General features: G+C 58.0%; 1 protein-coding gene across 5 annotated transcripts in view; it reads left to right on the top strand.

Annotated features, from left to right (window-relative positions):
• nckipsd (NCK interacting protein with SH3 domain) overlaps nucleotides 1-20,789 on the top strand; it is a 370,618-nt gene extending 349,829 nt beyond the window's left edge. For 4 of the 5 annotated variants that reach the window (XM_072582807.1, XM_072582808.1, XM_072582809.1 and 1 more), the window contains 2 exons: nucleotides 13,425-13,597; nucleotides 18,857-20,789. In XM_072582807.1, the coding sequence (XP_072438908.1) occupies nucleotides 13,425-13,597; nucleotides 18,857-19,063 (380 nt within the window). In that variant the 3' untranslated portion in view covers nucleotides 19,064-20,789. The remainder of the gene's footprint in view (nucleotides 1-13,424; nucleotides 13,598-18,856) is intronic. The other variant, XR_011962070.1, reaches the window with a different exon arrangement.
• The last annotated feature ends 4,040 nt before the right edge of the window (nucleotides 20,790-24,829 follow it).

The following is a 24,829-nucleotide window of genomic DNA, read 5'->3' on the forward strand; positions in this document are numbered from 1 at the left end:
CCCACACACGCCACACACGCCCCCCACACACGCCCCCCACACACGCCCCCCACACACACGCTCCCCCACACACGCCCCCCACAACACGCCCCCCCACACACGCCCCCCCACACACGCCCCCCACACACACGCCCCCCCACACACGCCCCCCACACACGCCCCCCCACACACGCCCCCCACACACGCCCCCCACACACACGCCCCCCCACACACGCCCCCTCCACACACGCCCCCCACACACGCCCCCCACACACGCCCCCCCACACACGCCCCCCCACACACGCCCCCCCACACACACGCCCCCCCACACACCCCCCCACACACCCCCCCCACACACCCCCCCCACACACCCCCCCCACACACCCCCCCACACACCCCCCCCACACCCCCCCCCCACACACCCCCCCCCACACCCCCCACACCCCCCCACACACCCCCCCCACACACCCCCCCCACACACCCCCCCCACACACCCCCCCCACACACCCCCCCCACACACCCCCCCCCCACACACCCCCCCCCACACACGCAGACACACACACAGACACACACACAACACACACAGAGACATACAGACACACACCCACACACACACCCACAAAAATGCCACACACCCACACACACAACACACACAACACACACGCACCCACACACACACCCCCCACGCACTCACACCCCCACGCACTCACACCCCCACGCACTCACACCCCCACGCACTCACACCCCCCACGCACTCACAACCCCCACGCACTCACACCCCACGCACACACACACCACACACACACCACACACCACACACACACCCCACACACACACAGACACACACACACCAAACACAGAGGACACACACACACACCCCCCACACACACGCACCCCCCGCACGCACCCCCCGCACGCCCCCCCCCGCACGCCCCCCCCCCGCACGCCCCCCCCCGCTACGCCCCCCCCGCACGCCCCCCCCCGCACGCCCCCCCCCGCACGCCCCCCCCCGCACGCCCCCCCCGCACGCCCCCCCCGCACGCCCCCCCCCGCACGCCCCCCCCGCACACCCCCCCCGCACACACAGACACACACACACAACACACACAGAGACATACAGACACACACACCCACACACACACCCACAAAAACGCCACACACCCACACACACAACACACACACCACACCACACACACACCCCCACACACACACACAGACACACACACACACCACACCACACACACACCCCCACACACACACAGACACACACACACCAAACACAGAGACACACACACACACACCCCCCACACACACACCCCCCACACACACGCACCCCCACACACGCACCCCACACACGCACCCCACACACGCACCCCACACACGCACCCCACACATCGCACCCCACACACGCACCCCACCCACGCCACCCCCCCACGCACCCCCCCCACACACCCCCCACGCACCCCCCCCCACACACCCCCCACGCACCCCCCCCCACACACACACAGACACACACCCCCCACACACACACAGACACACACCCCCCACACACACCCCCCACACACACACACAGACACACACACACACACAGACACACACACAGACACACACACAGACACACACACAACACACACAGAGACATACAGACACACACCCACACACACCCACAAAAACGCCACACACCCACACACACAACACACACGCACACCCCACACACCCCCACGCACTCACACCCCCACGCACACACACACCACACACACCCCACACACACACAGACACACACACACACCAAACACAGAGACACAAACACACCCCCCCCACACACACCCCCCCCCACACACACCCCCCACACACACACCCCCCACACACACACGCACCCCACCCACGCACCCCACCCACAGCACCCCACCCACGCACCCCACCCACGCACCCCACCCACGCACCCCCACCCACGCACCCCACCCACGCACACCCACCCACGCACCCCACCCACGCACCCCACCCACGCACCCCACCACCCACGCACCCCACCCACGCACCCCACCCACGCACCCCACCCACGCACCCCACCCACGCACCCCACCCACGCACCCCACCCAACGCACCCCACCCACGCACCCCACCCACGCACCCCACCCACGCACCCCACCCACGCACCCCCACCCACGCACCCCCACCCACGCACCCCCACCCACGCACCCCACCCACGCACCCCACCCACGCACCCCCACCCACGCACCCCACCCACGCACCCCCACCCACGCACCCCACCCACGCACCCCACCCACGCACCCCACCCACGCACCCCCACCCACGCACCCCACCCACGCACCCCACCCACGCACCCCACACACGCACCCCACACACACGCACCCCACACACGCACCCCACACACGCACCCCCACACACGCACCCCACACACGCACCCCACACACGCACCCCACACACGCACCCCACGCACCCCCCCCACGCACCCCCCCCCACACACCCCCCACGCACCCCCCCCACACACACACAGACACACACCCCCCACACACACACAGACACACACCCCCCCACACACACCCCCCACACACACACACAGACACACACACACACAGACACACACACAGACACACACACAGACACACACACAGACACACACACAACACACACAGAGACATACAGACACACACCCACACACACACACCCACAAAAACGCCACACACCCACACACACAACACACACGCACACCCCACACACCCCCACGCACTCACACCCCCCACGCACACACACACCACACACACCCCACACACACACACAGACACACACACACCAAACACAGAGACACAAACACACCCCCCCCACACACACCCCCCCCCACACACACCCCCCCCACACACACCCCCCCACACACACGCACCCCACCCACGCACCCCACCCACGCAACCCCACCCACGCACCCCACCCACGCACCCCACCCACGCACCCCACCCACGCACCCCACCCACGCACCCCACCCACGCACCCCACCCACGCACCCCACCCACGCACCCCACCCACGCACCCCACCCACGCACCCCACCCACGCACAACACACACGCACCCCCACACACGCACCCCACACACACGCACCCCACCCACGCACCCCACCCACGCACAACACACACGCACAACACACACGCACAACACACACGCACCCCACACACGCACGCCCCACACACGCACCCCCACACACGCACCCCACACACGCACCTCACACACGCACCCCACACACGCACCCCACACACGCACCCCACACACGCACCCCACACACGCACCCCCACACACGCACCCCACCCACGCACCCCACCCACGCACCCCACCCACGCACCCCACCCCACGCACAACACACACGCACAACACACACACGCACCCCACACACGCACCCCACACACGCACCCCACACACGCACCCCACACACGCACCCCACACACGCACCCCACACACGCACCCACACACCACCTCACACGCACCTCACACACGCACCCCACACACGCACCCCACACACGCACCCCACACACGCACCCCCACACACGCACCCCACACACACGCACCCCACACACGCACCCCACACACGCACCCCCACACACGCACCCCACACACGCACCCCACACACGCACCCCACACACGCACCCCACACACGCACCCCACACACGCACCCCACACACGCACCCCCACACACGCACAACACACACGCACAACACACACGCACAACACACACACCCCACACACACAGACACACAAACCCCACACACACACACACACGTTCCCTCACCATTTACATGGAGATCCCTCGAAGCCATGTACATGGCCTGGTCCCCCCTCACCTGGTACACATGCCACCCTGCACTCAGTAATGTGACGGTGGTCAGTAGCACCGTGTACTCTGCCCCCTCCTGCTCACCGTGTACACTGCCCCCTCCCCCTCACAGTGTACACTGCCCCCTCTCCCCTCACCGTGTACACTGCCCCCTCCCCCTCACCGTCTACACTGCCCCCTCCCCTCACCGTGTACACTGCCCCCTCCCCCTCACCGTGTACACTTCCCCATCTGCCTCTCACCGCGTACACTGCCCCCTCACGGTGTACACTGCCCCCCTCCCCCCTCACCGTGTACACTGCCCCCACCCGCTCCCAGCGTATACTGCCCCCTCTCCCTCACCGTGTACACTGCCCCCTCCCCCTCACCGTCTACACTGCCCCCTCCCCCTCACCGTCTACACTGCCCCCTCCCCCTCACCGTGTACACTTCCCCATCTGCCTCTCACCGCGTACACTGCCCCCTCACGGTGTAACACTGCCCCCTCCCCCTCACCGTGTACACTGCCCCCCACCCGCTCCCAGCGTATACTGCCCCCTCCCCCCTCACCGTGTACACTGCCCCCCTCCTCCTCACCATGTACACTTCCCCATCTCCCTCTCACCGTGTATACTGCCCCCTCCCCCTCACCGTGTACACTGCCCCCTCCCCCTCACCGTGTACACTGCCCCCTCCCCCTCACCGTGTACACTGCCCCCTCCCCCCTCACCGCGTACACTGCCCCCCTCACCATGTACATTGCCCCCTCCCGCTCACCATGTACACTTGCCCCCTCCCTCTCACCGTGTAGTGTACACTGCCCCCCTCACCGTGTACACTGCCCCCCTCCCTCTCCACCGTGTACACTGCCCCCTCCCGCTCACCGCGTACACTGCCCCCTCCCCCTCACCGCGTACACTGACCCCCTCACCCTCACCGTGTTCACTGCCCCCTCCTGCTCACCACGTACACTGCCCCCTCACTGCGTACACTGCCCCCTCACTGCGTACACTGCCCCCTCACTGCGTACACTGCCCCCTCACCCTCACCACGTACACTGCCCCCTCACTGCGTACACTGCCCCCCTCACCCTCACCGTGTACACTGCCCCCTCTCTCCCTCACCGCGTACACTGCCCTCCCTCTCCCTCACCGTGTACACTGCCCCCTCTCCCTCACCGTGTACACTGCCCCCTCTCCCTCACCGTGTACACTGCCCCCTCACCCGCGTACACTGCCCCCTCTCCCTCACCGTGTTCACTGCCCCCCTCCTGCTCACCACGTACACTGCCCCCTCACTGCGTACACTGCCCCCTCCCGCTCGCCGCGTACACTGCCCCCTCCCGCTCACTGCGTACACTGTCCCCTCCCCCTCACTGCGTACACTGCCTCCTCCCGCTCACCGCATACACTGCCCCCTTCCGCTCACCGCGTACACAGACCCCTCCCCGCGTACACTGACCCCTCCCCGCGTACACAGCCCCCTCCCCGCGTACTCTGCCCCCTCCCCGCGTACTCTGCCCCCTCCCCGCGTACTCTGCCCCCTCCCCGCGTACTCTGCCCCCTCCCCGCGTACTCTGCCCCCTCCCCGCGTACTCTGCCCCCTCCCCGGCGTTTACTGCCCCCTCCCCGCGTACACTGCCCCTTCCCCAGCGTTTACTGCCCCCTCCCCGCGTACACTGCCCCCCTCCCCGCGTACACAGCCCCCTCCCCGCGTACACTGCCCCTTCCCAGCATACACTGCCCCCTCCCCGCGTACGCAGCCCCCTCCCCGCGTACGCAGCCCCCTCCCCGCGTACGCAGCCCCCTCCCCGCGTACGCTGCCCCCTCCCCGCGTACGCTGCCCCCTCCCCGCGTACTCTGCCCCCTCCCCGCGTACACTGCCCCCTCCCCATGCACACTGCTGCCTCCACCTCCCCCTGTCCACGTACACTGCCCTCTCCCCGCGTACAGTGCCGCCTCCCTGCGTACACTGCACCCCTCTGTGTACACTCGCCCGTCCCGGCGTTTACTGCCCCCTCCCCGCGTACACCTCCCCCTCCCCGCGTACACCTCCCCCTCCCCGCGTACACTGCCCCCTCCCTCCTCCCTGTGTACACCGCCACCCTCCCCCTCCCCGCGTACGCAGCCCCCTCCCCGCGTACGCAGCCCCCTCCCCGCGTACGCAGCCCCCTCCCCGCGGACGCAGCCCCCTCCCCGCGTACGCAGCCCCCTCCCCGCGTACGCAGCCCCCTCCCCGCGTACGCAGCCCCCTCCCCGCGTACACCTCCCCCCTCCCCGCGTACGCAGCCCCCTCCCCGCGTACGCAGCCCCCTCCCCGCGTACACCTCCACCTCCCCGTGTACACTGCCCCCTCCCCCTCCCCGTGTACACTGCCCCCTCCCCCTCCCAGTGTACACTGCCCCCTCCCCCTCCCAGTGTACACTGCCCCCTCCCCCTCCCAGTGTACACTGCCCCCTCCCCCTCCCAGTGTACACTGCCCCCTCCCCCTCCCAGTGTACACTGCCCCCTCCCCCTCCCAGTGTACACTGCCCCCCCCCTCACCGTGTACACTGCCCCCTCCCCCTCCCAGTGTACACTGCCCCCTCCCCCTCCCAGTGTACACTGCCCCCTCCCCCTCCCCGTGTACACTGCCCCCTCCCCCTCCCCGTGTACACTGCCCCCCCCTCCCAGTGTACACTGCCCCCTCCCCCTCCCAGTGTACACTGCCCCCTCCCCCTCCCCGTGTACACTGCCCCCCCCCCTCCCAGTGTACACTGCCCCCTCCCCCTCCCAGTGTACACTGCCCCCTCCCCCTCCCCGTGTACACTGCCCCCCCCTCCCAGTGTACACTGCCCCCTCCCCCTCCCAGTGTACACTGCCCCCTCCCCCTCCCCGTGTACACTGCCCCCCCCCCTCCCAGTGTACACTGCCCCCTCCCCCTCCCCGTGTACACTGCCCCCTCCCCCTCCCCGTGTACACTGCCCCCCCCCTCCCAGTGTACACTGCCCCCTCCCCCTCCCCCGTGTACACTGCCCCCTCCCCCTCCCAGTGTACACTGCCCCCCCCCTCCCCGTGTACACTGCCCCCCCCCCTCCCAGTGTACACTGCCCCCTCCCCCTCCCAGTGTACACTGCCCCCCCCTCCCCGTGTACACTGCCCCCCCCCCCTCCCAGTGTACACTGCCCCCTCCCCCTCCCCGTGTACACTGCCCCCTCCCCCTCCCCGTGTACACTGCCCCCTCCCCCTCCCCGTGTACACTGCCCCCCCCCCTCCCAGTGTACACTGCCCCCCCCCCTCCCAGTGTACACTGCCCCCTCCCCCTCCCCGTGTACACTGCCCCCTCCCCCTCCCCGTGTACACTGCCCCCTCCCCCTCCCCGTGTACACTGCCCCCTCCCCCTCCCCGTGTACACTGCCCCCCCCCTCCCAGTGTACACTGCCCCCCCCCTCCCCGTGTACACTGCCCCCCCCTCCCAGTGTACACTGCCCCCCCCCCTCCCCGTGTACACTGCCCCCCCCTCCCCGTGTACACTGCCCCCCCCCTCCCCGTGTACACTGCCCCCCCCCTCCCAGTGTACACTGCCCCGTCTCCTTCCCCGTGATCACCGCCCCCCCCCCCCCCCCTCACCGTGTACACTGCCCCCTCTCCATGGACACAGTCCCCTCCCTGCGTATACTGTCCCCTCCCCGCGTACACTGCCCACTCCTCGTGTACACCGCCCCCTTGTACATTGCCACCTCCCCCTCCCCGTGCACACTGCCGACTTCCCCTCCCCGCGTACCATGCCCCCTCCCCACATGCACTGCCCCCTCCCCGCGTACACTACCCCCTCACCGCGTACACTGCCACCTCCCCCTCCCCGCGTACGCTGTCCCCTCCCCGCGTACGCTGTCCCCTCCCCGCGTACGCTGTCCTCTCCCCGTATACACTGTCCCCTCCCCACGTACAGTGTCCCCCTCCCCGCGCACCCTGCCCCCTCCCTGTATACACTGCCTCCTCCACCTCCCCCTCCCTGTGGACACTGCCCCCTCCCTGTGCACACTGCCAACTTAACCTCCCCGTGTACCCTGCCCGCGTAGCCTGCCCCCTGCCCGCGTACACTGCCACCTCCCCCTGTGCCCTGCCCACTCTCCGTGTACACCTCCCCCTCACCATGTACACTGCCCCCTCCCCGTGTACACCAACCTCTCCCCCTCCCCGTGTACACTGCCCCCTCCCTGTGTAGACCACAGCATCCTCCTCACTCTATACACTGCCCCCTCTCCATGGACACTGCCCCCTCCCCGTGTATACCGCCCCCTCACTGTGCACACTGCCCCCTCCTCCTCACCGCGTACACTGTCTCTGCCCCTTCCCTCCCCATGTACACTGCCCTCTCCCTGTGTACACTGCTCCCTCCACGCGTGCACTGCCCCCTCCCCGTGTAAACCGCCCACTCCCCGTGTACAACTCCGCCTCCCCCTCCCTGCATACGCTGCCACCTCCCTGCGTACATCGCCCCTTCCCTGTGTAAACCGCCCACCTCCTGCTCCCCGTGCACACTGCTCTCTCCTCCTCACTGTGTATACCGCCCCCTCTCAATGGACACTGCCCCCTCCTCCTCTCTGTGTACTCTGCCCCATTTCCATGAACACTGCCCACACCCCCTCACCATGTACACTGCGCGCTCCTCGCGGACACCGCCCACTCCCTGTGTATACCGCCCCCTCATTGTGCACACTGCTCCCTCCTCCTCACCGCATACACTGCCCCTCCCCCTCCCCGTAAACATTGCCCCCCTCCCCGCATACACTGCCCCCTTATCGCGTACACTGCCCCCTCCCCACGTACACTACCGCCTCCCGCTCCCCGTACACACTGCCGCCTCTACCTCCCCCTCCCTGCATACACCACCCCTCCCCGCTACACAGCCCTCTACCCGTGTAGACTGCCCCCTCCCCCTCTTCTCCCTGCGTACACTGCCCCCTCCCCGCGTATACTGCCCCCTCTGTATGTAGACCGCCCCCTCCCCATGTACACCGCCCCTTCCTCCTCCCCACGTACACTGCACCCTCCCTGCTGACACTGCCGGCTCCACCTCCCGCTCCCCACATACACTGTCCCCTCCCCCTCCCCGTGTACACTGCCCCGCCCCTGGGTCCACTGCTGCCTCCACCTCCCCCTCCCCGTGTACACTGCCCCCTCCCTGCGCACACTGCCCCCTCCCCCCTCACCGTGTACACTGCCCCCTCCCTGCGCACACTGCCCCCTCCCCCTCACCGTGTACACTGCCCCCTCCCTGCGCACACTGCCCCCTCCCCCTCACCGTGTACACTACCTCCTCCCTGCGCACACTGCCCCCCTCTCCGAGTACACTGCCACCTCCCCCTCCCCGGGTACACTGCCCCCTCCGCACGTACATTGCCCCCTCCCCGTGCACACTGCCGCCTCACCCTCCCCGTGCACACTGCCGCCTCTACCTCTCCCTCCCCGCGTACACTGCCCCCTCCCAGCATACACTGTCACTTCCCACCGTACACTGCCCCCTCCCCACATGCACTTCCTCCTGCCTGTGTACACTGCCGCCTCCACCTCCCCCTCCGTGTACACAGTCCACTCCACGTGTAGACCGCCCCTCCTCCTCCCTGTGTACACTGCCCCCTCCCAGCATACACTGTCACTTCCCACCGTACACTGCCCCCTCCCCACATGCACTTCCTCCTCCCTGTGTACACTGCCCCCTCTCCATGTACACTGCTTCCTCCCCGTGTAAACTGTCCCTTCCCCGCATACACTGTCCCCCGCGTACACTGTCCCTTCCCCGAATATACTCCCATCCCCGCATACACTGCCCCCTCCCTGTGTGCACTTGTACACTGCCCCCCCCCCGTGTATACTGCCCCATCCCTGTGTACACTGCCCCCTCCCCGCGGGCACTGCCCCCTCCCCGCGTGCACTGCCCCCTCCCCGCGTGCACTGCCCCCTCCCCGCATGCACTGCCCCCTCCCCGCGTGCACTGCCCCCTCCCCGCGTACACTGCCCCCTTTCTGTGTACACTGCCCCCTCCCCGCATGCACTGCCCCCTCCCCGCGTGCACTGCCCCCTCCCCGCGTACACTGCCCCCTTTCTGTGTACACTGCCCCCTCCCCGCGTGCACTGCCCCCTCCCCGCGTACACTGCCCCCTTTCTGTGTACACTGCCCCCACCCCTCGTGCACTGCCCCCTCCCCGCGTGCACTGCCCCCTTTCTGTGTACACTGCCCCCACCCCTCGTGCACTGCCCCCTCCCCGCGGGCACTGCCCCCTTCCCGAATGCACTGCCCCCTCCCCGCGGGCACGGCCGCCTCCACACCGCCCCCCCCCCCGCGAACTCCGCCCCCTCCCCGCGGGCACTGCCCCCTTCCCAAATGCACTGCCCCCTCCCCGCGGGCACGGCCGCCTCCACACCGCCCTCCCGCGAACTCCGCCCCCTCCCTGTGTAAACCGCCCACTCCCCCTCCCCGTGCACACTGCCCCCTCCTCCTCACTGTGTACACCGCCCCCTCTCTATGGACACTACCCCCTCACCGTGTACACCGCCCCCATCTCCTCTCTGTGTACACTGCCCCCTCTCAATGGACACTGCTCACACCCCCTCACCATGTACACTGCACCCTCCTCGTGGACACCACCCACTCCCTGTGTATACCAACCCCTCATTGTGTGCACTGCTCCCTCCTCCTCCCCGCGTACACCGCCCTCTCCCCGTGTAGACCTCCCCCTCCCCGTGTAGACCCCCCTCCCCCACGGAGAACTCCCTCCCCGCCCCCGCCCCCTGCGTACACTGTCCCCTCCCTGCGTACACTGCCCCCTCCCTGCGTACACTGACCCCTCCCTGCGTACACTGACCCCTCCCTGCGTACTCGTCCCCTACCCTGTGTACACTGCCCCCTCCCTGCGTACACTGTCCCCTCCCTGCGTACACTGTCCCCTCCCTGCGTACACTGTCCCCTCCCTGCGTACACTGTCCCCTCCCTGCGTACTCGTCCCCTACCCTGTGTACACTGTCCCCTCCCTGCGTACTCGTCCCCTACCCTGTGTACACTGTCCCCTCCCTGCGTACTCGTCCCCTACCCTGCGTACACTGACCCCTCCTCCTCACCATGTACACTGCCCTCTCTCCATGTACACTGCACCCTCCCTGTGTACACTGCCCCCACCCCGCGCACACCGCCCCCTCCCCCTCCCCTCCCCGTGTACACTGCCCCCTCCCCGTGTACACTGCCCCCTCCCGGTGTATACTGCTGCCTCCCCTATCCGTGTACGCTGCCCCGTCCCCTCCCCGCGTACACTGCCCCCTCCCCGCGTACACTGCCCCCTCCCCGCGTACACTGCCCCCTCCCCGCGTACACTGCCCCCTCCCCGCGTACACTGCCCACTCCTCGTGTATGTTGCCTCCACCTTCCCCTCTCCGCGTACACTGCCGTCTCCACCTCCCCCTCCCCGTGTAGACCTACCCGTCCCCGTGTACACCGCACCCCCTCCCCCTCGCCGTGTACACTGCGCCCTCCCCGCATAAACCGCCCACTCCTCGTGTATAGCGCCCCCTCATTGTGCACACTGCCCCCTCCTTCTCACGTAGTACACTGCCCCTCCCCTCCCCTCCCCTGTACACTGCCCCCTCCCCGTGTATACTGATGCCTCCCTACATGTGTACACTGCCCCCTCCTAGTGTACGCTGCCCCAGCCCCCTCCCTATGGACATTGCTCCCTCCCTGTGTACGCTGCCCCCTCCCCGCGTACACTGTCCCTTCTGTCCCTTCCCCGCGCACACTGCCCCCTCACTGTATACACTGCCCCCTCCCCGCGTACACTGCCCCCTCCCCGCGTACACTGCTCCCTCCCCGCGTACACTGCCCCCTCCCTGCGTACACTGCCCAATCCCCGCGTACACTGCCCCCTCCCCGCGTACGCTGCCCCCTCCCCGCGTACACTGCCCCCTCCCCGCGTACACTGCCCCCTCCCCGCGTACACTGCCCCCTCCCCGCGTACACTGCCCCCTCCCCGCGTACACTGCCCCCTTCCCGCGTACACTGCCCCCTCCCCGCGAACATTACCCCCTCCCCATGTACACTGCTGCCTCCCCTACCCATGTACACTGCCCAATCCCAGTGTACGCTGTCCCCGCCCCCTCCCCGCGTACACCGCCCCCTCTCCGCGTATACCGCCCCCTCCCCGCGTACACTGCCCCCTTCCCGCGTACACTGCCCCCTCCCCGCGAACATTACCCCCTCCCCATGTACACTGCTGCCTCCCCTACCCATGTACACTGCCCAATCCCAGTGTACGCTGTCCCCGCCCCCTCCCCGCGTACACCGCCCCCTCCCCGCGTACTCCGCCCCCTCCCCGCGTACTCCGCCCCCTCCCCGCGTACACCGCCCCCTCCCCGCGTACACCGCCCCCTCCCCGCGTACACCGCCCCCTCCCCGCGTACACCGCCCCCTCTCCGCGTACACTGCCCCCTCTCTGCATACATTGTCCCTTCCCCGCGTTCACTGCCCCCTCCCCGTGTACACTGCCCCCTCCCTGTTTAGACCACCCCTCCTCCTCAAAGTGTACACTGCCTCCACCCCACGTACACTGCCCTCTCCCCATGTAGACCTCCCCCTCCCCGTGTACACCGCTCCCTCACCGTGTGCACTGCACCCTCCTCCTCACCGTGTATTCTGACCCCTCCCCGCATACACTTCCCCCTCCCCGCGTACACTTCCCCCTCCCCGCGTACACTTCCCCCTCCCCGCGTACACTTCCCCCTCCCCGCGTACACCGTCCCCTCCCAGCGTACACCGCCCTTTCCTCGTGTACACCGCCCCTTCCCTGCGTACACCGCCCCCTCCCCGCGTACACCGGTGCCTCCCCCTCTCCGCATGCACCGCTGCTACCCCCTCCCCGTGTACACTGCCCCCTCCCAGTGTATGCTGCCCCCGCCCCCTCCCTGTGTACACTGCCCCCTCCCCGTGTACACTGCCGCCTCCCCTCCCCGTGTGCACTTGCCCCTCCCCGTGTGCACTTGCCCCTCCCCGTGTGCACTTGCCCCTCCCCGTGTGCACTTGCCCCTCCCCGTGTGCACTTGCCCCTCCCCGTGTGCACTTCCCCTTCCCCGTGTACACTTCGCTCTCCCCGCGTACACTTCCCCCTCTCCTCCCTGTGTACACCGTCCCCTGTACTCCTCCCCCTCCCCGTGTACTCCGCCCCGTCCCCCTCCCCGTGTACTCTGCCCCTCCCCCTTCTCGTGTACATTTCCCCCTCCCCTTCCCCGTGTACACCGTCCCCTCCCTCTCCCCGTGTACACTAAATCCTATCATCATTGTGTACACTGAGCCCCTCACTCGGCCATTCCCCCCGCCCCAATCCCGCCCGACTGGGTGCAGTGTAGAACGCTCCATCAGTCAGTGAATGTGGGGCTGGATTGGAAGTGTTCCTGAGAACATTTGAGACTGAGGGTTTCTGTCCTGTGATTAATTCCAAATTACCTGCCATTATCCTCGAGCAGCAAGTTAGAAACATTGCAGCGCACGGTATTCACTGATAAAGCACACCTCTTTTTCTCCTGCTTCGTATTTGATCCAGGGTCTTTATAACACCTCCTTCATTAATCTAATCAATATTACTCTCTCTGTTCCTTAGACGACCCGGTGAATATTTTCAAGCACCAACCCCAACCACCACACTCTGTGCTGAAGTTCCTGCAGGATGTCTTTGCGGACAAAGACACAGCGAGAATCTTCTACCGCACGGACCTGATGGTGATGATCGATATCATTGTGCGTCAGATTTCTGACCTCTCGCCAGGGGAAAAGGTCAGAAAACTGCCCTATGACCCTGAATGGATTCAGCACTAACTCAGTCTTAATACTGCCTGGCCCACTTCACAGCTTCACGACAGATGTACAAGGTGTTAAAGTCTGAAACCAAAACAGGGATTGCTGGAGAAACCCAGCAGGTCTGGCAGCACCTGTGGAGAGAAAGCGGTCACTTTTTCAGAGCACTTCAGAAGCAGCAATTTCTGTTTTTATTTCAGATGAACAAGGCTGATGTTCAAGTGGGATTAGATGAGAATTGCCCTGGTTTTTAAACAAAACAGCCTTGGTGTAAATGGAGCAACATACTGGGCTAAAGGGGTTTCAGTCTGTACCTAATTGGGTGCCCCTTATCACAGAAGTTAGCACAGAATGCCTACAGTGTGGAAGCAGGCCATTCGGCCCAACAAGTCCACACCAACCCTCCAAAGAGTAACCCACCCAGCCCCATTCCCCTACAGTTTATTTACCCCTGACAATTTAGCATGGCCAATTCAGTGGTTGGCACTGTTGCCAGGGACCAGCCTCGGGTGACTGTCTGTGTGGAGTTTGCACATTCTCCCCGTGTCTGTGGGTTTCCACCCACAGGTTAGGAGGATTGGCCATGCTAAATTGAACAAAGTGTTAGGTGCATTAGTCAGGGCTAAATGTAGGGAAATGGGTCTGGGTGGGTTGCTCTTCGGAGGGTCGGTGTGGACTGGTTGGGCCGAAGGGCCTGATTCCACACTGTAGGGAGTCGAATCTAATCTGACCTGCACATTTTTGGATTGTGGGAGGAGACCGGAACATCCAGAGGAAACCCACACAGACACAGGGAGAATGTGCAAACTCCACACAGAGAGTCTTCCAGGGCAGGAATCAGTCTGCCTCTCTTTCTTAAAATTTCCTGGAAGATGTGAATGTAGGATTTAGCCGCTTTGGCTTGTGCCAATAAAGTCAGTGAAATGCATGTTCAAGGTTCCTGGGTTGAGTACTGGAGCTGTATAATTTGTCAGGTCATGCTATAATCTGTTCTTTCTCTGAGCTGCTTCTCATACTCTCTGAGGCATGCGGCTGAGGAACAGGCCCTTCGGCCCACCATGTCGATGCCAACCAGCAAACCCCAAGCTGTCTCACCACCCTCAGGCAGCACATTCCCTATTCTACCACCATTTTCCATTCCTCCTCTGAGCCACTTACTCCTCCCCTTAAACGTATTCTCTCTGGTCTCAGAAATGGTCTGCCCTGGGGAAGAGATTCTCACAAGTTGCTATGCCTATAGCTCTCATAATTTTGTATGCCTCAGTCAGATCCACCCGTCAACATCCTCTGCTCCAGGGAAAACAAACCCAGCCTTCCCAGTCTCTCCCCATAACTGTGACTTTTCATCCCATCTCCAGTGCACCCTCTCCAGTGCAATCACGCCAGTCTGATAATGCAGAACACAGTATCCCACCTGTGGCCTAACCAACATCTTAGAAAGTTGTAACACGCTTCCCTGTACCAATATGCTATACCTTGGCTACTGAAGGAATGTGTCCCATGTGCTCCCTGTCCACTGTGCTGACACCTTCATGTACACACAGGTCCCTTTGTTCCTCAGTATACCCAAGGGGACCTACAATTCATTGTGTAAATCCTTCCCTTATTAGACCTCCCCAAAATACAGCACATCACTTATCAGGATTAAATTCCATCTGCCATTGCTCTGCCCAGTTTACCAGCCGACCAATATCAGATTGTAGCCTGGTATTCTTCCTCACTATCAACAATCTCCATACCATTTGCATGTTTAGTAATTATGCCATCGACATTCACATTCAAGTTGTTAATTTACATAACAGACAGCAAGGGTCCCGGCACCGATCCATGCTGGTCACAAACTTCCACTCACAAAAACATCACTCTACCCTTGGCCTCTTTGTAAACCAGTTTTCCATCTAGTTTACTAACTTACGTTGGATCCCATGGACCTTTTGGAGCAGCCTTCCGTGTGGGACCTTTTCAAGGCCTTACTAAAATCCAAGTAAACCATATCAACTGCACTATCCTCATTAATCTTCAGTCACCTTTTCAAAATCTCAATTAAATTAGACAGACAGGTCTCCCTCTGACAAATCCATGCTGACGCTCCCTGATCAATTCCTGCTTTTCCAAGTATTGATTAATCCTGTCCTTCAGAATGGTTTCCAATAATTTCCCTCCCACTGATGTCAAACTAATTGGTCTGTAATGACCAGGCCTCCCCCTGCTGCTCTTGAGCAAAGGAACCACATTAGCTATCCTCCAGTCGTCTGGCACTTCAGCAAAGTATTACATATTTCTGCCAACAATCTCCTCCTTTGCCAACCATAACAGCCTGGGATCCACCTGAGAGTTTGGAGAAGACGTGTAGCTCAGTTTGTGGATCAGATTGTAAACTTGCTCACTGAGCTGGTGGGTTTGTTCTCCGATGTTTTGTCACCGTGCTCGGTAACATCATCAGTGAGCCTCCGGTGAAGTGTTGGTGTTCTGCCCCCACTTGGGATTTATCTGTCTCGGTTTGTTGTGGCGGGTGATGTCATTTCCAGTTCTGTTTCTAAGCGGTCAGTAAATGGGGTCTATATCTATATGTTTGTTAATGGAATTCCGGTTTGAATACCAAGCTTCTAGGAAATCCCATGCATGTCTTTATTTAGCCTGTCCCAGAATGGGCGTATTGTCCCAGTCAAACTGGTGTCCCTCTTCGTCTGTGTGTAAGGATACCAGTGATAGTTGGTCATGTCTTTTGCTGGTTAGTTGGTGCTCATGTATCCTGGTGGCTAGCTTTCTACCAGTTTGTCCAATGGAATGTTGGTTGCAGTCCTTGTAGGGTATTTTGTATATGGTGTTCGCAAAACATACAGAGGTATGGGATTGAGGTTGATTTAGCGATTTGGAATCAGAAATTGGTTAGCTGAAAGAAGACAGAGGGTGGTGGTTGATGGGAAATTTTCATCCTGGAGTTCAGTTACTAGTGGCGTACCACAAGGATCTGTTTTGGGGTCACTGCTGTTTGTCATTTTTATAAATGACCTGGATGAGGGTGTAGAAGGATGGGTTACTAAACTTGGTGGATGCCACTAAGGTCGGTGGAGTTGTGGATAGTGGATGTTGCAGGTTACAGAGGGATACAGATAAGCTGCAGAGCTGGGCTGAGAGGTGGCAAATGGAGTTTACTGTGGAAAAGTGTGAGGTGATTCACTTTGGAAGGAGCAACAGGAATACGGAGTAATGGTCAGATTCTTGGTAGTGTAGATGAGCAGAGAGATCTCAGTGTCCATGTACCCAGAACCCTGAAAGTTGTCACCCAGGTTTAAAGGGCTATTAAGAAGACATGCAGTGTGTTAGCTTTTATTAGTAGAGGAATAAGTTTCAGAGCCACGAGGTCATGCTGCAGCTCAACAAAATTCTGGTGCGGCAGCACCTGGAGTATTGCGTACAGTTCTGGTCACTGCATAGGAAGAATGTGGAAGCATTGGATAGGGTTCAGAGGCGATTTACTCGATGTTGCCTGGTATGGAGGGAAGGTCTTATGAGGAAAGGCTGAGGGACTTGAGGCTGTTTTCATTAGAAAGAAGAAGGTTGAGAGGTGACTTAATTGAGACATATAAGGTAATCAGAGGGTAGACAGTGAAAGCTTTTTTTCTAGCATGAGGGACATAGCTTTAAATTGAGGGGTGATAGATATAGGACAGATGTCAGAGGTAGGGTCTTTACTCAGAGTAGAAGGGGCGTGGAACGCACTGCCTGCAACAGTACTAGACTCACCAACTTTAAGAGCATTTAAATGGGCATTGGATAAACATATGGATGTAAATGGAATAGTGTGGGTTAGATGGGCTTCAGATTGGTTCCACAGGTCGACGTAACATTGAGGCCTGTACTGAGCTGGAATGTTCTATGCTGTTGCTGGTTGTTGGTACAGGGTCCTTTAAGTTCATCAGTAGCTGTTTCAGTGTGATGATAGGTTTGTGGGCTACCATGGTGCCTAGGGGCTGGAGTAGTCTGGTGGTCATCTCCGAGATGTCTTTAACGTATGGTAGTGGGGCTAGGATTTCAGGGCGTGTTGTGGCATCTTGTTTAGGTCTGTTGTGCAGGAATCAGCCGACAGCGCTTATCATGTTAATGTGAAGGTTCGCTTTTCAATTAGGAAACCAAATGCAATGGTTAGAATACATGAGCAGAAATGTACTGCTGTTGACTGTATAAGGATCTGTAAAGACTGCATTTAAGATATTGTGAGCGGTTTTACACTGCATATCTGAGGAAGGATGTGCTGGGATTGGAGGGCGCCCAGAGGAAGATTTCAAGACTGATCCCAGAGATGAAAGGCTTGTCATACGACAAGCGGTTGAGGACTCTGGCTCGCGGTACTCTGAGTTCAGAAGGATGGGGTTCTGATTGAAACGTAGAGAATACTGAGGGACCTGGATAGAGTGGATGTGGAGAATGTGTTTCCACTACTTGCTGAGACTAGCACCTGAGGGCACAGCTTTAGAGTGAAGGGACAACCTGTTAGGATTGAGATGAGGAGGAATCTCTTCAGTCAGGAGGTGGTGAATTAATGGAGTTCATTGTCACAGAGGGATGTGGAGGCCACATCATTGAGTGTGTTTACGACCAAGATGGTTAGGCAGGAGAAGGGGGCTGAGAAAAATATCAGCTATGATCAAACGTTGGAGCAGACTCTATGGGCTGAAAGACCTAATTCTATGGTCTTATCACATCAACACACTAGGTAACAATCTCCTCCCCCCCCCCCCCCATACCACCTCGACCTTCTTGGATATGGCTGAGAGGTAAGTTCCAGAGCCATCTGAAACTCCCCTGTCTTGGTCATACATAACCTCCCTGAGGTTGCTGCATTAAGTGAGAGGTGGGTGTCATGTCAACAGGCTTGGAATCTTAAAACCCGACTAGAGCAGCTACTGGGATTTATATTCAGTTAACAAATATGGATCTGAAGCTCGTGTCAATTGATGTAAAAACCCACCTGGTTCCCTTTAGGATTGGAAATCTGCCACCTTTACCTGGTCTGGCCTACATGTCACTCCAGATCCACAATGATGTGGTGACTCTGAAATGTTTAAGCTAGCAAGGGCAGTTCAGAACAGGCCTTGCCAGTGCTGCTCACATTCCAGAAAAGTCAACGTTTTTGTGATGTTGTATTTGCTGTGTGGTGTTTACCAGTGCACAGTGCTGAACAGAGTGACTGTGTTTGACTTCTCTCTCTCTCTCTCTCTCTCTCTGTTGGCACAGATTCGCATGGAATACCTCTCACTGATGCACGCCATCGTGCGCTCCACCGATTACATGCGTCACCAGCACCGTCTCCCAGATCTCCAGACCACGTTCCAGCGAATCCTCGCAGAGGAGGAGAATGACCAGAGCTGCCAGATGGACAAGCTGATCATCCAGGAAATCTACAAAGAGTTCCCAGACATCGCTTTGGAAAACGAACTCTGAAGGCAAAAGTGTGCGGAGTACTTGAAAAATTAGCCAATGTGGTTCTTCTCCCGAAATCGCTCGTCCCTGTTCAACGCAGCGCTTTTACCTGTGACTGAACACAAAGCCTTTTTGCAGCCTTACAAACATGTTTTCTTTTCCTGCCTTTTAGTACCGTTCTGTAGCCACTATGTGCTGCAGGAAGCTGAAGTGTTGAGAGTAACGCTGCACTGGTGTCTTCAGTAACTGTGTATGGTTTAAACATGCGAAGCATTGGTAAATCTGAAGTAGGAAAATAGGTTTACACTAACATAAATCCTTCACCGACACAGCAGAATGTTTGAGAGGGGACTTAGTGAGGTGCAGAATTCAGTTTTTCTTCAGGGTGTTCTCAGTCGAAAGCCTAGCTAACAATCCAGCAGAGTTAACCACTTAACAACTGACCCAATCTATCGTGGGGCAGTCAGATTCTATTCTCAAGAAAGGATATTTAATGCAATCTCTCATATCGAGACTAACAAACTGGATAACGATGAGGTGAAATGTTACAAGGGGTTTGTGTCATGCCAAAACATGGAAACATTTCAGTAGTTTCAGGATGTCAGCTTGAAATTGGTCACTACTTTCTACCTTCCACAAGCTGCCCCGGGTTCATTAACAGGAGTTGGCAGATTGACTGTCTATCAACTTACTGTAGCTACAATAGTGTTAAAGACTCAATACAGAAGAGTGTCAGTCTACCCGGGGAGACTGGGCCCTGTCACACAGTCTCCAGGGGCATGGACTGTGTAGCAGAGCTCAGTCTTCCCCCAGTGAGGCTGTGTGTAGAGAGTCATCAGGGAGACTATGTTGTGCAGCGTGTTGATAGATTGTTGCCAGGATATTGAGAAGCTGCAGAGTGGTGCTTGTGCGGTAATCCACGTGTGGAGTCAAGGAAGCCAATGGTTTGAAACTGATAGCTGCCCTGGCAATATCCTGAAACAGTGAAGTGGTTCTCCTCCTGCTTCAGGCTTGAAACTGCAAAACAGGCAAAAACCATGTGACTGTGACTGGTGTCTTGCACTAAATGTTCCAGGCGATAGATCACATCATCTCATCTTCGAATTCAGACCAATTTGCTCTCCAATCAGCAGTGTAATATAGAGCTCAGTTATACCTTTGTGTGATGGTTAGTTTTCAGCCATTGTTGCTCTCTCTCTGTCTCTTACATGTTCTCTCATGCTCTCTCCACATTCCTGTTTGCACTCACATACTCTCTCCTGTTCTCTTGCTCACTTATGATCTCTCTCACTCTCACGCGCACACTGTCACTCTCGCACTCCCTCTCACTCTTCCTCTTCCCCCCTCCCTCCCTCGTGCGCACTCTCACGCTCTTGCACCTTCCACGCTCACTCTCGCAGTTGTGCTCACTGTCCCACTCGCTCTCGCGCAGGTCAGTATTCTCTGCCAGCTCGATTGTGTGCTTCAGAAAGCTTGTTGCCAGTGCCTTTCGAGTAGTGTTGAGCCAGTTTTTGTCTGTGATGTAAGTTTGGGATGAGTGTGAGCTGCTAATGTTCTCAGGGAGCAGGATCTTCAGTTGTGGTCTGACAGGGCAGCCAGGAACTCGAGCCGTTGTTTGCTCTCTGAGCAACTTGTAATCTGTGGGAGCGTGCAGCTCTCAGTGCTGCAGGCTGTCATTTTCAGCTCCAAGTCTGCCTTGCTATTGGTACTTTATTGCTAATATTTGTACACAGATAATTAAAGCAGCTACAGCATTTATTTATTGTGTGCTGTTGTCTTTCATCTTCTTTTATTCCATTTTATACCTCACTCAAAATGTGCACTGAAAAATCAAGTGCTGACCGTTTTTATAGAAAGTAGTTTCCCAATTTGCCTAATTTCCAGTTCCAGGTTGACAAAGCACAGACCAGGTTTTGATATGAAACAACTATTGCTCTTTATTAAAGGAATTAGACTCTAGTTACAGGTAGACAATTATAAACCATTGACATACCACAAATTTAAGTCTCGTCCCTATATAAACTGCCCCTTAGTCTCTCTTTCACAGACAGACACAGGGAAAAACATGGGTATTAAGAGTGGAGGGAAAAACGAGGAAAATTTTTTTTTTTTTGCATTAGTCATTCCAGAAATGTGGGTGTCACTGGCTGGCCAGACGTTTTTGTCCATCCCTTGCTGCACTTGAGAAAGTGATGGTGAGCTGCCTTTTTGAACTGCTGACCCACAATGCCCTTGGGGAACTCCAGGACTTTGACCCAGCAACACTGAAGGAACAGAAAGCAAGGACTAGTTCGGGTTAGTCAACATGGCTTTGTGCATGGGAAATCATGTCTCATTAACCTAATTGAGTTTTTTGAAGAAGTAACAAAGAGGATTGGTGAGGGCAGAGTGGTGAACTATATGGACTTCAGTAAAGCACTCGTGGTAGACTGGTTAGAAAGGTTAGATCTCACGGAATACAGGGAGAACTAGCCATTTAGATACAGAACTGGCTCAAAGGTAGAAGACAGAGGGTGGTGGTGGAGGGTTGTTTTTCAGACTGGAGGCCTGTGACCAGTGGAGTCCCACAAGGATCGGTGCTGGGTCCTCTACATTTTGCCATTTGTATAAATGATTTGGATATAAACGTAGGAGGTATAGTCAGTAAGTTTGCAGATGATACTAAAATTGGAGGTGTAGTGGACAGCGAAGAGGGTTACCTCAGATTACAACAGAATCTTGATCAGATGGGCCATTGGGCTGAGGAGATGGTGTTTTGATAAATATGAGGTACTGCATTTTGGAAAAGCAAATCAGAGCAGGACTTATACATGTAGTGGTAAGGTCCTGAGGAGTGTTGCTGAACAAAGAGACCTTGGAGTGCAGGTTCATAGTTCCTTGAAAGTAGATTTGTTGGTAGATAGGATAGTGAAGGAGGTGTTTGGTATGATTTCCTTTATTGGTCAGAGTATTGAGTACAGGACATTGGTTAGACCACTTTTGGAATTTGTGTGCAATTCTGGTCTCCCTCCTATTAGAAGGATGTTGTGAAACTTGGAAGGTTTCAGAAAAGATTTACAAGGATGTTGCAGGGTTGGAGGATTTAAGCTATGGGGGAGGTTGACTAGGCTGGGTCTGTTTTCTCTGGAGCATCGGAAGCTGAGTGGTGATCTTATAGAGGTTTCTCGAATCAAGAGGACCATGAATAGGGTAAATAGACAAGGTCTTTTTCCTGGGGCGGGGGAGGTTTAAGGTGAAAGGGGAAAAATTTAAAAGGGACCTAAGGAGCAATGTTTTCATGCAGAGGGTGGTGCGTGTATGGAATGAGTTGCCAGAGGAAGTGGTGGAGGCTGATACAATATTTAAAAGGCTGTGTATATGAATAGAAGGGGTTCAGAGGGATATGGGCCAAGTGTTAGCAAATGGGAATGGATTAAGTTAGGATATCTGGTCAGTGTGGATGGGCTGGACCAAAGGGTCTGTTTCTGTGCTGTGTATCTCTATCAGTCTATATATTTCCAAGTCAGGATGGTGAGTGGCTTCGAGGTGAACTTGCAGGTGGTGGTGTTCCGAGATATCTGCTATTCTTGTCTTTTGAGATGGAAGGCGTTGTGAGTTTGGAAGGTGCTGAGGGTCTTTGGTGAATTCCTGCAGTGTCTCTTGTGTTACTGAGTGTCGGTGGTGGGTGTTTGCAGATGTGGAGCCAATCTGTCAGCAGCTTTGTCCTGGATGATCCTCGACCATTTTGAGTGTTGTTGGAACTGCAACTATCAAGTGGGGCTTATTCCATCACACTCCTGTAGATGACAGGCAGGCTTTGGGGAGTTAGGTGGTGAGTTACTTGCCACAGTATTCCTAGCCCTTGTAGCTACTGTGTGTGCATGGCAAGTCCAGTTCAATTTCTGATCAATGGTCATCCCCAGCCTGTTGATCGTGGTAGGATTCAGTAATGGTAACACCATCTAATGTCAAGGGGTGATTAGATCCTCTCTTGTGGGAGGAAGGCAAAAGTGAGGACTGCAGATGCTGGAAAACAGAGTCTAGATTAGAGTGGTGCTGGAAAAGCACAGCAGGTCAGGCAGCATCCAAGGGGTAGGAAAATCGACGTTTCGGGCAAAAGCCCTTCATCAGGACTCTTGTGGGAGAAAGTCCTAGGCTGGCATTTCTGTGGTGCAAATATTACTTGCCGCTTGTCAGCCAAGCCCAGATGTTGTCCAGATCTTGTTGTATTTGAAGATGGACTGCTTCAGTATTGGAGGAGTTGCAAATGGTGCTGAACGTTGTGCAATCAGTAAACATCCCCACTTATGGGGGGAGGGGGGGAGGTCATTGGTGAAGCAGCTGAAAATGGTTGGGCCTAGAACACTACCCTGTGGAACTCCTGCAGAGATGTCCTGGAGCTGAGATGACTGACCCTCCAACAACGTACAAGCAGCTTCCTATGTGCCAGAGTTTGCCCCCCAATACCCATTGATTCTAGTTTAGCTAGGGCCCCTTGATACCACACTCGATCAAATGCAGCCATGATGCCAGGCCTGTTACTCACCCCTCATCTCTTTTGTTTATGTTTGAACTGAAGCTGTAATGAGGTCGGGAGCTGAGTGGGCCTGGGGGAACCCAAACCGGGCAGGTTATTGCTGAACAGGTGCTGTTGGACAGCACTTGTTGACAACTTCCATCACTTTACTGATGTTCAACAGTAGGCTGTTGGGGTGGTCATTGGCCAGTTTGAATTTGTCCTGGGTTTTTTTAGTACAGGACAAACCTGGACAATCTTCCACATTGTTGAGCAGATGCCAATGCTGTAACTGTACTGGAACTGTTTGCCTAGGGGAGCTGCAAGTTCTGGAACACAAGTCTTCAGTACTAAAGCCAGAATGGTGTCAGGGTCTATAGCCTTTTTAGTATCCATTGTCTCCAACCGTTTCTTGGTATTAAGTGGAAGGAATTGAATTGGCTGAAGACCAGTTGAGGATCATTGGAGGAGGCAGTGATGGTTCTTCCTCTCGGAACATCTGACTGAAGATTGCTGTAAATACTTCTGTCTTATTTTAACATAGATGTGCTGGCTTTTCTATCATTGAGGACGGGGATATATGTGGAGCCCCCTTCTCCAGTGAGTTGTTTAATTTTCCACCATCATTAACGACTGGATGTGGCAGCCCTGCAGAGCTTAGATCTGATCCTTTGGTCGTGGGATCGCTTCGTTCTATCACTTGCTGCTTATACTGTTTGACATGCACTAAGCCCTAGTTGGGAGCTTTACCAAGCTGACATCTCATTTTTAGGTCTGCTTGATACTGCTCCTCCTGTACTGTATGGAACCAGGTTGTTCCCCTGGCTTGATTGTAATGGTTGAGTGGGGGATATGCTGGACCATCAGATTGTAAATTGTGCTGGACTACAAGTCTGTTCTGTTGATGGCCCACAGTGCCTCTTGGATGCCTAGTCTTGAGTTGCTAGATCTGTTCGAAGTCTGTCTCAGTTAGGATGGTGATAATGCCACACAACATGATGGAGGGATTCTCAGTGTGGACGTGGGACATTTTCTCCAGAAGGAATTGCAGTGGTCACTGTTGCCAATACGGTCATGGACAAATGCATCTGCAGCTGGTAGATTGGTGAGGATGTGGTCAAGTCTGTTTTTCCCTTGTGTTGTTTTCCCTCACTACCTGCTAGGTCCTTTAGATCCAGACCAACTTGATCTCTTGGCCTTCTTGACCTGCAATCATCTTTCCGATCTCTCCACCCCCACCCCCTCTCCGGCCTATCACCCTCACCTTAACCTCCTTCCATCTATCGCATTTC

Source organism: Chiloscyllium punctatum, chromosome 12 (genome assembly GCF_047496795.1).
Source record: "Chiloscyllium punctatum isolate Juve2018m chromosome 12, sChiPun1.3, whole genome shotgun sequence".
In the NCBI taxonomy this organism is placed as follows: Eukaryota; Metazoa; Chordata; class Chondrichthyes; order Orectolobiformes; family Hemiscylliidae; genus Chiloscyllium; species Chiloscyllium punctatum.